Raw genomic sequence first — 13,029 nt, forward strand, 5'->3', positions numbered from 1 at the left:
GGTCACATAAAATAAATGCGAAATAAATTGAAATAATCTATGAATTAACTGATCCTTAAGCAAAAGATGCTCAACAATTTATCGAGATTAAGGTAAACGAGAAAGTAAAAAAAAAAGTCAAAAGATTACATTTTAAACTTAATTAAATTTTTTTTCATCCATAAAGGAGAGCAAAAAAAATTTTTTTTTATGCATTCATTTTTATGGCCTCCATCTCCATCCATCCGGTTTTATGGGTTAACGTTGACGTCTATAGTGTAAGGCATTGTCGTACGGAAAGCAATCAAAATTTTCTTGTCTGGAACCCCTATAAGTTTTAATTTGAAATTAACATCCTCCTTATTTCTTGACTCTAATGTAAATTCCTTCAAGATCTGAAAGCAATAAACGTAAAAACAAAAAAATGTATTAAATTTCAAGTGTGGCAAGAGGTAAAGGCAAAAGTTTCATCCATTTAACCCCCCTCCGAAAAACAAAAAATCTCGACCCTATATATTCAGCATACATAAATGATGAGAGGTTACCTTGGTTATTAAGCAATGAATTTGATAAGAAGCAATCTTCTTTCCAACACACGACCGACTACCCATAGCAAACGGTAAGGTTGCATGCGATTTAAATACTTTATGTTCGCCCTGATCTCCATTTCGTAGCCATCTGTCCGGTATGAACTTGTGGGAATCGGTAAAGTTCACAGGATCACGACCGGATGTATAAAGTGATGCGAGTGCAAGAACTCCTTTTGGTATTCCATATCCGCCAATTGTAGCATCATCATCAATAAATCTTCCGACAAATGGTGCGACGGGATATAAACGAAGAGATTCTCTTAATGTTGCACGAACGAGGGGCACCTCTAAATTTCCTGGTTCATTTGTTATTGATTTTCTTAGCTTATCTTGATATTGAGTATCTTTGGCGATTGAATGGAATATCCATTGGAGTGTGGTGACCGTCTTGAATTAGAATAGATGGAAAATAGGTGACTTTGATAAGAAAGTTTGTTTTTGGAGCTTTCAAAGGACTTTTTTGGATGACTATGAACTGGATGATTGGGATTTTTAAGAATATGAGGACTAAAGGCCAGCAGCGAGTCCAAAGTCTCAATTTCGATGAATTTTTCAGTCCGAGACTCAAAAAGAATTCTACGAAGTCTCGTCCTAGACAAATTTAGTACAATTGGGCACTAACTCAGTCAAAGCTCAGACTCAGAATGTTTAAGTTCAAACCGACTGCACACTGTTACTGACCTATTGTCTCATTTCCGAAAAAATTCTCTAAAATAACTTAAATTTCATTACAATAACAATTTTCCATCCAGCTTCACAAACAATAAAGTCCAAAAAAATTCTCGAAATTCCTCATTAAGCAACTGAATGGAATCAAAAATTCCACAATGTAAAAAAAATGACAATGACTTCTATTTAAGCACTGAAATCGTAAATTCCAAAATACAATAAAACATCATTAAAACTTAAAAGGCACTCATGAAGATAATGAGAACAAAAAAAAAATAGAAGAGAATTAAATTTACTGTACTTACAGTGTCTCCAGCTGCAATTATCAAGTCACTAAATATCCTCACTATCATATCCTCCGACAAATGCTGTGATCTCATTTTCTGTAGCAAACCATTCTCAGAGCTTTGCATATCATTACTTAAAATTGATATTAAGCGTCGTGCTAAAATGAAAAGTTTTTTTTCTATGTTAAATAAAAACCAGAAAAATGGAAACGAATCGAGTCACGTTACACATTGAAATGGACTTTTGTGCAGCATTCTCAAAATCTTTGTAAACTTTCATGTGAATTTTGTCGGCAAAACGTGGCGGTATGGACATGAGTTTTGAGCTCGTATCAAATATTTGTTTAACAATTGTCACAAATTCCCATACCGTTGCATCAAATTCTCTGTCACTCTGCTCGGATGTCGATGAACCCAACATGAGATTTAAAATTGCTATATTGGAAATATTGTCATATTTATCGTGTCATTTGGGAATTTTAATTAATTTACATACAATAGATTGACCATAGATAAAGTTCATCTTCTAAATTCTCAACAACTGTTGCATCCTCTGAATCGAGAATACGCTTTAGTTTGCTTATGAAGTTATCGCATGTCATTTCAACCAACTTCTCCGTCCATGACATGTCCTTTAAGAGAAAATTATTCATGATTTGACGATGTTGTAGCCATTCTTCATCATTCCTGTGAATATGTAAATAAATGAGGTTTAATTGTTGGATTTTGGTGGGGTAAATTGTCGGTAAAATACTGTCGATAATGACTGATATAATTGTCATTGGATTGACGCTGAGTATTGATGAATTGAGGGTATGGGGTAGACCAAAGATTATGATGAATTGAAAGCTTTAAGTGTAAAAATAGTTTTGATTGATGTTGTGTCAATATAGCTGACAACCCATGTTAGGTTGGCATTAGGAACGGAAGCATAAAATTAGAAAAATGCTTGTTCGAATCTCATATTCTTGGAATGGACATGGGGTAGGTGTAAAGTCGGATTTGACATTGAATTAACAACGAGACGGAGAAGCTAACCTGTTCTTGAATTATTCACAGAATGAATGACTAAATACTTAGAACTGAGGACATATTCTTGATCTAGAAGGTATATTGAATCTTGGGTTAGGCTACTTACTCTGTTAAATTATGCCGAGTAGACCACTTGACATTTTGTCTAATGAATAGCTCGACTCAAGGTCGACTTATGTTATTTTCTACGGAATATTCCGTAAAGTATGTCATTAGTTACTAGACATTCTGTCAATCTGTCCACTCGGGTGTCTAAAATTCCAAAGATCTAGTCCACAACATTTCCAAAAATCCCCCAATCATTTCATTCAATTTTACAGTCAAAATCTACAAAATAAACCCAACTCACATGAATATCAATCCACGTTGAATATTAAATTTTTGATTAAAGTAAAGCCATGCCGGTGGAATAGGATGTTTCGGATATTTTCCCTCGTACGCAAATATTGATCGTATATAATCAGCCGAACTGAGAAAGACAGCATCAATCGACTCAATCCTAATACGAAATATATTTCCATATTTTTTATGCATCTCATCTACCGTCAGGTGCAATCTGTGAAATGAAACAAGTAAAAAGAGAGAGAGATGTTGAATAAAAATGCATCAATCATTTTGAATGACTGTCAATTGCATGATAATGCGCGAAAACTTTTTTTTTTATATTTTATCCTGATGAATTCTTTTTCTTTCATTGCCTCCAACGCCATTCTGTTATTCATCAATCTAAATTTGCATTTTTTTTATGCCGCAGTAATGATGATGACGATGATAGTTTCATGTGGGAGAACTTTTATTGTAATAAATTGCATAGAATTCAATTTTATTCACCATAAAAAAAATGGAATGATGGTGATGATGATAAATATTAAACATGTGCATACATTATCATCCATCATTTTTGCAGGAATATGTACAGATGAGAGGGGATGAAAAGAGTAGCAAAATTGAGCAGAAAAAAGTGACCGCAAATGAATATATCACAGCAAATTGTTGATTTAATAAATTGAAAAATATCTATTTTTTGCAACATTTTCATTAAAAAATTATTTTAAAATCGCCTAATGATATTTTATGAGGTATTACATATGTTTATTTAACATTTTCTGATAGATTAAAATGCTGCAAAAATTTTATTTCTGTCTTAAATCGACCTCATTTTTTAAGTGATTGATAATTTTATATCACAGAAGTGAATGCTAATGTTTGGTTATGCTTGTTGAGCTATGTGATCGATTATGAATGGATCGATATGGAGTTTTATAATAAGCTCGAATAGCACAAACCAATTAATCGGTAAATTATCCGGATCCAGGATAATTTAGCTCTGACTTGGTAACGAGCTTGGTTAAAATGTCAGAACTACGCCGGTCTGGTGCTAGATTTTGAGAAAAAATAATTTTTATCGATTAACTGACTTATGCAATTCTGGCAACGTTTAAAATGCTGTGTTGACGGAGCAGATAAAGAAGCATGTGTAAGAAGCTGGTAAAGCAAGAATAAGCTCGAATAGCATTTTGATCAAGTTAGAGACAAGATAACAGTCTGAAAATCTGTAATAAAATCTCTTTGATAAAATCGGCCTGATTCTTACCAAAAGTCAAGTCCTCAATCAATACATAGTGCAATTAATCTCGAGCTTAACTTGCTGTGATTGGTCAACCGTATTTCTGGTTTCAAACTTGTCATTTCATGGCAAGTTACTAAATTTTCATGCTTAAAGCTCAATTATAGCTAAACATATGAGCGACTAATCGCAACAATATTCTCATTAACTAGAGTGAGTTATGCCTGAAGTTCAGCAGTAACCATTAATTTGAATATTAAAAATTGGGATAAAATTTGGTAAATTTTTAACCAAATCAATCCACTAAATATTCAAAATTAGCTGTAAAAAGCCTCAAATTTTACAAAAATAATCACAATCTATCGCTTGTTTACCTTCCGTCTCAAATAACACCGAGATAACAAATTTTTTTTGATATAACAAGCACGTGTCAGTTCACGAAATCCGAAACAAATCACTTGAATTGAAATTTATCAAAATTTTACGCAAATTATTTCCTTCGATCAGCAACAAATTAATAAATTCTCAAACAAGCACAGCGAATTCATTCATCAAATTACGCTGACCACAAAAAATCAACATTTACAAAAGGAAAGAAATTTTATTAAGCAACAAAATTGAATTTTTATGCCTGCAAAATTTTATTTATGCTGACTTGGATGGAAATTTTGTATAAAATCAATTCAATATAGAAGAAATTGCTACATCATGATAGAATTTATGTTAATTTTTTTTCATCCCTGAGTGTTCTCAGCGTTCTACTGTTTGCAGGAATCTTGAATCATCGTTGGGGAAATAAAATAAAAAGTGAAAGAGACGAAAGTGCAAACACTGCAGTTTTTATGTTTTGTATCGTTAAATATTTACAATGAACTTGAAATATTTTCATGCTCGTCCTGCGCTAGCGGGTCATTCAACTATGATGTAGCCATTGGAGGAGTCAACTGGACTTCGGCTGAATATGTCTTGTATGAGTGAAGACAAAATCTCATTTAGGAAAGCTTAATATGCCACATACTAAGTCACTAGTAATTGATTTGGTTATAAAACCGAAAGTCCACTATTTACCGCAATTACCCGAAGATTAGTCACTTGGTAATATGGAGTTTTCTTCAGTCTCAGTTTCGAAAAATTCTCAAGATCGAGACTGAAAACTGAAACTATAGGGAATTTCGAGGTACATCGCGGAGTAATGGCCAAAAATCCGACCCCACACCAGCATGACTCTGGCCATAGAGCAGATCCGATGAAATGCGGTCTCAAGTCAGATTTAAGTTACCCTGTAACGATCATTTTACGCCGTATGCTTTCGAGACACAAATCTCGATACCGAGACCGAAAAGTCATAATCTCAGCATCGCGAACCCTTACTTACAAACATACAGAGACATTGAGACAGTGCACAATTCAGAAAAACGACTCAAATAGCTACAAGCCACTGGCAAATTCACATTAATTAATTGCAAAATCGATTTTCCACTGAAATGATTACTTTTCTCTTAGTTTTTATTATTCCGAATGAGACATGACTATGATGCTTGATGATGATGATGTTGATGAAATGTAATTGAATATTGTTGATGACTAAATGTTTACACAATCGGAAAGGAATTAAATTGAATTTTCATTACAGATTTTGAATGTTATGGATGAAAAAATTGTGTAAAATGAGAAGCTTTTTTGGACAGTAAGCAATGTGATTGTTGATATGGCATAGAACTTTTTTATGGATATGATTGCATAAAGGGATGTTTGCCAGAAGGAATTCGACACGGTATCAGATCGGTAAATTGAAGCTTTTTGTGTATTTAGTCAGCTTTTGATCATCAAAAACTTTTGAAGATTTTTTTAATCAAATCTCTCAATTTTCAGCAAATAAAGTTTGTCAACTAATTTGAATCTCTTTAAAATTCATGAGATTGTCTTTCATCTTAGCACTTGAGCATAAACAGAATTATCAGCTGTATGTTACATCACACTTTCCTTAGTTCACACAAATTATTCACAATCTTCTCAACAGAAAATTCATTGAAATTGAAATTTATCTCATCATGCATAAATGTAAGAAAATACTTGAACTTTAAAAAAAGTCGAGAATCTGTTGAGAAAATTTTGTCAAGTCGATAAATGGAAAAAAGGAGAGAGAATTAAATCTCGATATTGAACACTTGGTATTATCATGAAAGTACAAAGGAAATAAGCTTTTCTATTATTCAATATGAGATCATGTAAAGCAGACACAGTTTTGCATATTTTTTCATCATGTCTTGGTCATTTGAGAAGAGTTACTGACAATATTTTGAAACTTTTTAAGAAAATGCTGCAATTTTCTATTTATGAAGCGCATAAGATGATGTGTTTAAATTAGGAATCGAGTCTTTGTACTCAACAAAAGAGTGATACATACTTGCGGTCTAACCCCTCGACCACAGAGCCCTTACTCTTGCACTGACACATTCGTCTTTTTGCTCAATTCCCATCTGCTTAGACACTATAAATCCATTAAATTTGCGGAATAATATTCAAACCCGAGCGACACAAATGTAGAAGGCTCCGCAAAACCTCTTTTGTTAAGCCGCCTCCGTTTGGCGTTCAAATGGCTTCCAAAAATGAGCTGTTCCATTTGGTATTAATGAAAGAGATTCAAATTAGCCTTTAAAGGTCCATGGATTAGAATTCTTCATTTGTGTCGCTCGGAGAATCAACATTCTAACACAAAATACTAGAGTATAAACTTTGTACAAATGACCAATGCATGACAAACATTCTCTCTTCTTTTTTAAATTCTTCTTTATTTTCGTTAGTTCCAGAGCAGCTATTGAAATATATCAATGAATAAATGTAACTCAAATGACTCTATGAATGATTTATAATTTTTTTTTGATAAAAACTACAAAAAAATATTGTTAAAAGAATCTTGAATAATTCATTATTGGAACTTACCGTTCATTCTTACCCAAAGTAATAAGATCATTCAATGATCCAAGAATTGGGTAATATTTAGGACCGGGAATTTGATTAAAATCCATAGCTTTTGGAGCACTTTTTGTCACATTTTGCGTTGCTGTACTTGCAAATCTTGAAATTTGATTCAAAATCCTCCAACTCATGTTGTTGATTTAACAAATAATTCAAAACAATTTTGATAAGGAATTTTTGAACTTGATTATTGATTTTTATGCGACTTTAACTTCACGTAAGCACTTTCGTTATCACTAATTATTTTCTCTAAACTGTTACTATCTTTTGCTACTTGTTTAGGTCCAAAACAAGAATCTTTTGGAATGTCAAAGGAACCGAAATTAGACAACACAATCGTCTCAGTCGAGGAAGCAACTGAGAATGTTGAATTTAATTTGAATGTCTTGAATGTACGACAAGGTTATTCAATTCTCTCACAGAAACAAAAAATACTTCTTATATTCTGACTTTAAAGTTCCAAAATAAGTCAAGAAAACATTAAAGAAGCCACGCGAGAGCCACAGAACATTCTCTCTTCTGTATTTTATTGCTTCTTCATTGTCCGATTCTTTTTATCGTTGTATTGAGCATCCAGCACTCAAAATGCGTAAATAATATTAAAATCCACACAATTGCATACTTTAAAGTTTTAATCTCGTCGTGTATGTGACATAAAGGCTGTTGAGTTAAATATTTTCTAAATTTTAATACAAAATAATATTGAAAATGTCAACAAATTTTGAGACTTGTGGTTTTAAAGTCGAGAAGTTCTGAATGTAAACCGATCTGTATAGCTCGTAGCATATTATACAGTATGTATGATAAGCCACAACAAACACACATATGTGAAAATGTTATTGTAAAAGTTTAACAATACTATAATAACCAGCCGGGTCTTATGTAATTTCAATCTTCTGTTTTTGTTTTCAAATAAAGTCTCATATACACTGTTTTTATTTACATTCATGATGATTTTGAGACACAATCGAGAGTTTTTGAAGTTTAATGACAATATTGTTATTTTTTGTGGTGTTTTTGGAAATTGTCAGAATTTTATTTTGATAAATCGTGCGATAATTATATTTGTGAATTAGTGAATGAATTTTTTAATGCCAGATGATGATGCTTTAATTGAATTTATGGACATTATGTATTAGCGCTTATTAATCTTAATAAATTTCGTCTAATTTTGTGCAATTATTTATATTTTTGAATGAAGATGTTGTCATTTTAAGGCATACAAAATGGGTCGGAACTAGCAATCATGGTGCAGTCAGAGCAACTTCGCGTCTTACAGTTAATACGACGACGTAATGGTGTCCTAGTGAACACTGCTAAGGTAATACATTGATTTTCGCGTAAGAGATCAATCCCGGCTCCGCTAAATCTCTTTTATTAATACCAAATGGGTTAGTAGAGCCTTAAAAGCTCCGTAGTGAAGACTTCTTCATTTATGACGCTCAGGAGATCATATCAATCACTGTCCTTGCTCCACAAAATGTTGAAAAAGGCAATAAATATGCGTAATTGATAATAGTTGAATGGAAACTGATCTAAGTCAATTGTCAACAATAAATATACAATTAAAATGTTCTCGATCTGCATAAGTTCTATTTAAAAAGACAATCGTTGAGTTAGAACGTCAGATTTTAATAGACAATCAATCCAGTAACAATGAAAATTTTATTCCTTACACTTTGCATTTTCACCATCATTTCATCAGCTTTTGGTGAAAAGCAATCCGGTAAGAACTGCTTTCTTAGTTTTAAGACAATCCCCAAATTTATTGTAATATTTTGCAGTATGTGATGGAAGTGGCTGCACAGACTATTGCAATATGAATGGAGAACTAGTTAAGCCAGGAGACTACATTGATCTTGGATGCAAGAGAATTTATTGCAGGAATGATTTTGAAGCACATTTAATTAATATATGTGCTTACTGATTACAATTTTGATTAAAATGTAAAAAAATATTCAAAAGTAAATGGCATTTTTGAGCTTTACAAGATATTGATCATTACTCCTCTACAAACTCCTCCCAGTCAACAAGTCTAACTTAATCAGACTGAATTGAATGAAATAACATTCAGCACGTAGACCTCTGATAACAACAGAACTTATCAACCCTTCCAATTATCGATCATTATTCCAATTATCGTTTTACAAGATGCATGCTAAATTGAAACTAATTAAACTCGAGCGACACAAATGAATTAAGCTCCGACACAGAGCTTGTGTGGGCTTCGCTAAACCTCTCTTACTGATTTGGAAATCATATGGAAACCGCCTTTGTTTGGTAGCCATATGGACGTCAATGGGTCATGGACATGGAGGCGGCTTCCATTTGATGTTACTAAAAGAGTTCTAGTGGAGTCTTTAGAGCTCCGTGGTGGAGACCTCTTCATTTGTGTCGCTCGGGTAGTAAATCATCAATATTTATGATCTATTTGGATTCATCAGAGAGAAAGTACAACAGATCATCGATCGCAGTGTCAATTTTGCCATAAGCAAAGCCCTACTTTACAATCCATTCTGATGCAAATTGATCAGCAGTTCTATTTAATTTTACATTTTTTGGCAGGAATCTATTAATTTTGAGTTCTTCTAACTCTCATTTAATACACTCAGAACAGCTCAATGAGTTCAGAGTTCTGACCTATTTACATGTGCAACCTATAAGTATCTGTGTACATTATCAACAATCCCATAGCTATGATTATCAGTTTAAAACTAGCTCTCATCAAGTCAACATGTCAAATATTGTCTATACGCTGCTCATTTTGAGTATTTTTATTTTAAATATTAATGCAGCCGTCTGGTTTAATCCTAATGCGAAGAAAACAGGTTAAAAAAATTCAAAACAAGCTAAAAAGAATTAATTAATGTTTAATTTGCAATTCCATTCTAATTTTAAGTCTGTGATGATAATGGAAAGTGCGAAGATTTTTGTGAAGTCGACAGCCGATTGATTAAGCCGGGTGAATCATACAAAACTAAATTTTGTTCGGAAATCTTTTGTTATAATGATTTCTCAGCTCGCGGTGTTACTTGCGGCATTGCAGTTATTGATGGATGTAAAATGGATCCCGACTATAATTTAGAATATCCTGATTGTTGTTATAAAATTTGCAATGAAAAAATTGAATAAAATAATGAAAATAATAAGAATAACTTTTAGAATTTTGGTACTTAATAGCTGTTTTTGATACAGAAAGGCCTTAAAAAGAATCTGTTATGGTTCCATAGTTAAGATCCAATAATGGTATAGAATTCTTTAATTTAAATCTGTTAAAGAGTTGTTGTTAAAAGACCTGTAGAAGCTCCACTAAATAAGGTCTTTAAATCAGATTTATAGATGGTAAGAGAGCATGTGGCAAACCGAAGAACTCCTGGAAGGAAGCTGTCGAAAGAGACAGCATTGTATTTGGTATTGGCAATTGGCAGGCAGAAGCCGGCGAAAGAACCAGCTTTAGGCGACACCTGAGGAAGGCCATAGATCACAGTTGATCTGTACATCCAGCGAAAAAAGTAATAAGTAAAGAGTTGTTGTTAGTTGCACCCGGAAGACACTTACTTGCTTACTTACTTCGCTGAGAAACCTCAGATTTCACCTGAAACTGGCCCGATCGCTTGCCAATTTCACCCAATGAATACTGTGCACACGGCTCCGATACCTTATCCTAGGACCAGATTCTCAGCAAAAATATTCTTGTAGGATCCTGGTCTTTGGTTAAGGTCCTCATTTGTCACTTCATTTGCAACGTCTTTCAAATACGTTTTAATAATAAATTTGTGAAGAACTTAAAAGATACCTAGCGATCTCGATACACTCAAGTGTCAAGAACGACCTTGCTCAATATTATGTATCTGTTGAGAAGATGTTCTTTAATTCATTATTATCTGTGCATTTTATTTTCACATTTTTTAAAAATCTGGACACGGTCAACAGCATTTTGTTCTCTATTTTAAGTAATTATTATTATTATTATTTTTAAATTTTCTTTTCTATTTAAAGCAGAGCTAATACATAAAAGTCGTTAATTATCGAAATAATTTTCATTATAGCAGTCATAACTTAGCTTCCGTCAAGTAAAAATGTTTATTCCAAAAATTGCTTTTTTGTTCCTGATTTTCAACATTTTTGTTGTTAATATCAATGGAGCTGAATGGACCGGACTTAATAAAAGAAAAACAGGTAAAGTCTTATCATAATTACTATTGTATTTATATCAGAGTTGTCAAATAGATGCCTAGCTATATCTTGGTAGCTTTTGACTTTGTCTAGGCACTGCCTAAAATAAGTGCGCCTATGCAAACCTAGCGTAGCAAATCGATAGGTGACGACTCTGATTTTATATTTATTATGGTCCGTATTAAAATTTAAAGACCTCAACCAAGATATATAAATGTGTATATAAAATTCGATAGTTTTTAACGGTCAAAAATTTGAATTTTTTAGTTAACACTAACACTACGAAAGAAAATTCCTAAAATTTGTAAAAATTAGATTTGCAAAATTATCTACTTTCAGACGAATTTTAAGAGTAAAGAAGCATTGTAAATGTTTTACTATATGCTAATCAAGCTAACTAAAGTTAAAAAAATAATGTATCTCTTTGTATTTGTATGAAAATTTTTGAATGCAATTTTACAATATTTTACAAATTCTATTGTTTACATTAGGATGCAAAACTCGAGTCGAGTATGGTCTGAACACATCTATATATCTTTACTTTATATCCAATTAATTTACATGTTTAAAGGAAAAAGCCGTCTGAAAAGTACTTAAACTGTTTCAAACGGCGAAAGTCTCATAATTTTAGAATAATTATGAGTTTTTTTTATCATTTCTATTCCAGTCTGTAATTCCGGAATCTGTAAGGATTATTGTGTTTATAGTGGTAGACTGATTGAACCCGGTGAATGGTTAAATACCAACAAATGTGAAGAGATAACTTGTTATTCTGACTTTTCAATTCGAGGTGTATCTTGTGGCGTTGCAACTGATGAAAATGGATGTAGATTGACGCCAGATTATTCTCTGAAATACCCAGCGTGCTGTAAAAAAATGAAATGTTTAGCTTAAAGGAAATAATAAAATTTAAAATGCTAATTAAAATCAATAACTGATGTGCTTGGTTCAATTGTCTGTGCAAATAGTTACTGTTAGTTATTGTAGTAATGACTCATCAATTAACATGTTTGTTTTGGAGTTACTTTTGATTTTTTTGAGGAATTGTCTGTTATAAAATGATATAAACTATAGAAATTCCGAGAATTCCGAGAATTCCATTGTTAATATTTAAACCTAAGTTCGTTGATCTGAAGCGTAATAAGTGAACAATTCCTTAGTGTTTTTGTCGTCCCAATCGAGGATATCATATCCTATCAGCCAAAGAAATAGGTTACGCATATCTATTAGGATTCAATAAACCCATTCTTGGTGATACACCTTATGTCTTATTCAGAGTTCAAACTTTATAAACTCACAGATGTGTGCAAGTTATTTGATATTTAAATGAACGGTTAATGAGACTTGGTTGTCGAAGAGCTTGTTCACCTCAGCAACTGTCTCATCTATCAAGAATGATCACCTAGTTTTCTAAGATTTGTACCAGCACTTGCCATCATCATCGCATTTTTCATGAGTACATGACCAAAAATCCTTTCAAACGGCCCACAAACATTCGAATTTAAGGATTAACTTGAAGACTGTAGGAGGAATTGGATGAGAAGTTTACTGCTTGTGGGAAATATTAATGGCAATTTTGTGAGTTTCTTAATTTGTTAATTATTCCAATTATCATTTTACAAGATGCATGCTAAATTGAAACTAATTAAACTCGAGCGACACAAATGAATTAAGCTCCGACACAGAGCTTGTGTGGGCTTCACTAAACCTCTCTTACTGATATGGAAATCATATGGAAACCACCTCCGTT

The 13,029-nt window shown here is 32.7% G+C and overlaps 1 protein-coding gene and 1 long non-coding RNA gene across 2 annotated transcripts; one reads left to right on the plus strand and one right to left on the minus strand.

Moving 5' to 3' along the window:
- Positions 1 to 99: 99 nt before the first annotated feature.
- Positions 100 to 7,247, minus strand: sad (Cytochrome P450 family protein sad). Its single transcript, XM_070646192.1, has 7 exons — positions 7,068 to 7,247; positions 2,907 to 3,113; positions 2,022 to 2,212; positions 1,754 to 1,960; positions 1,544 to 1,683; positions 525 to 956; positions 100 to 374 (listed from the first exon to the last, which is right to left on the minus strand). Exons 1-7 carry the CDS (start codon positions 7,232 to 7,234, stop codon positions 231 to 233), a joined length of 1,488 nt encoding a protein of 495 aa, XP_070502293.1. The 5' UTR covers positions 7,235 to 7,247; the 3' UTR covers positions 100 to 230.
- A 2,213-nt stretch (positions 7,248 to 9,460) lies between these two features.
- On the plus strand, positions 9,461 to 10,267 carry LOC139095123 (uncharacterized). Its single transcript, XR_011544830.1, has 2 exons — positions 9,461 to 9,931; positions 10,003 to 10,267. It is a non-coding gene; the product is annotated as an uncharacterized lncRNA (long non-coding RNA).
- The last annotated feature ends 2,762 nt before the right edge of the window (positions 10,268 to 13,029 follow it).

The sequence above is a fragment of the Chironomus tepperi genome, unplaced genomic scaffold (assembly GCF_022539635.2).
Source record: "Chironomus tepperi strain 1889 unplaced genomic scaffold, CSIRO-AGI_Ctep_v1 contig_359, whole genome shotgun sequence".
Taxonomy (NCBI): domain Eukaryota; kingdom Metazoa; phylum Arthropoda; class Insecta; order Diptera; family Chironomidae; genus Chironomus; species Chironomus tepperi.

Excerpts from the sequence above, each read along its gene's own strand:
- sad (XM_070646192.1), bottom strand. The coding sequence starts at position 7,234 with ATGAGTTGGAGGATTTTGAATCAAATTTCAAGATTTGCAAGTACAGCA. Across the intron at positions 1,961-2,021 it reads TTATCTATGGTCAATCTATT|CAATTTTAAATCTCATGTTG; the intron begins GTATGTAAATTA and ends TTTCCAATATAG. Across the intron at positions 1,684-1,753 it reads ACAAAAGTCCATTTCAATGT|CACGACGCTTAATATCAATT; the intron begins GTAACGTGACTC and ends TTTTCATTTTAG.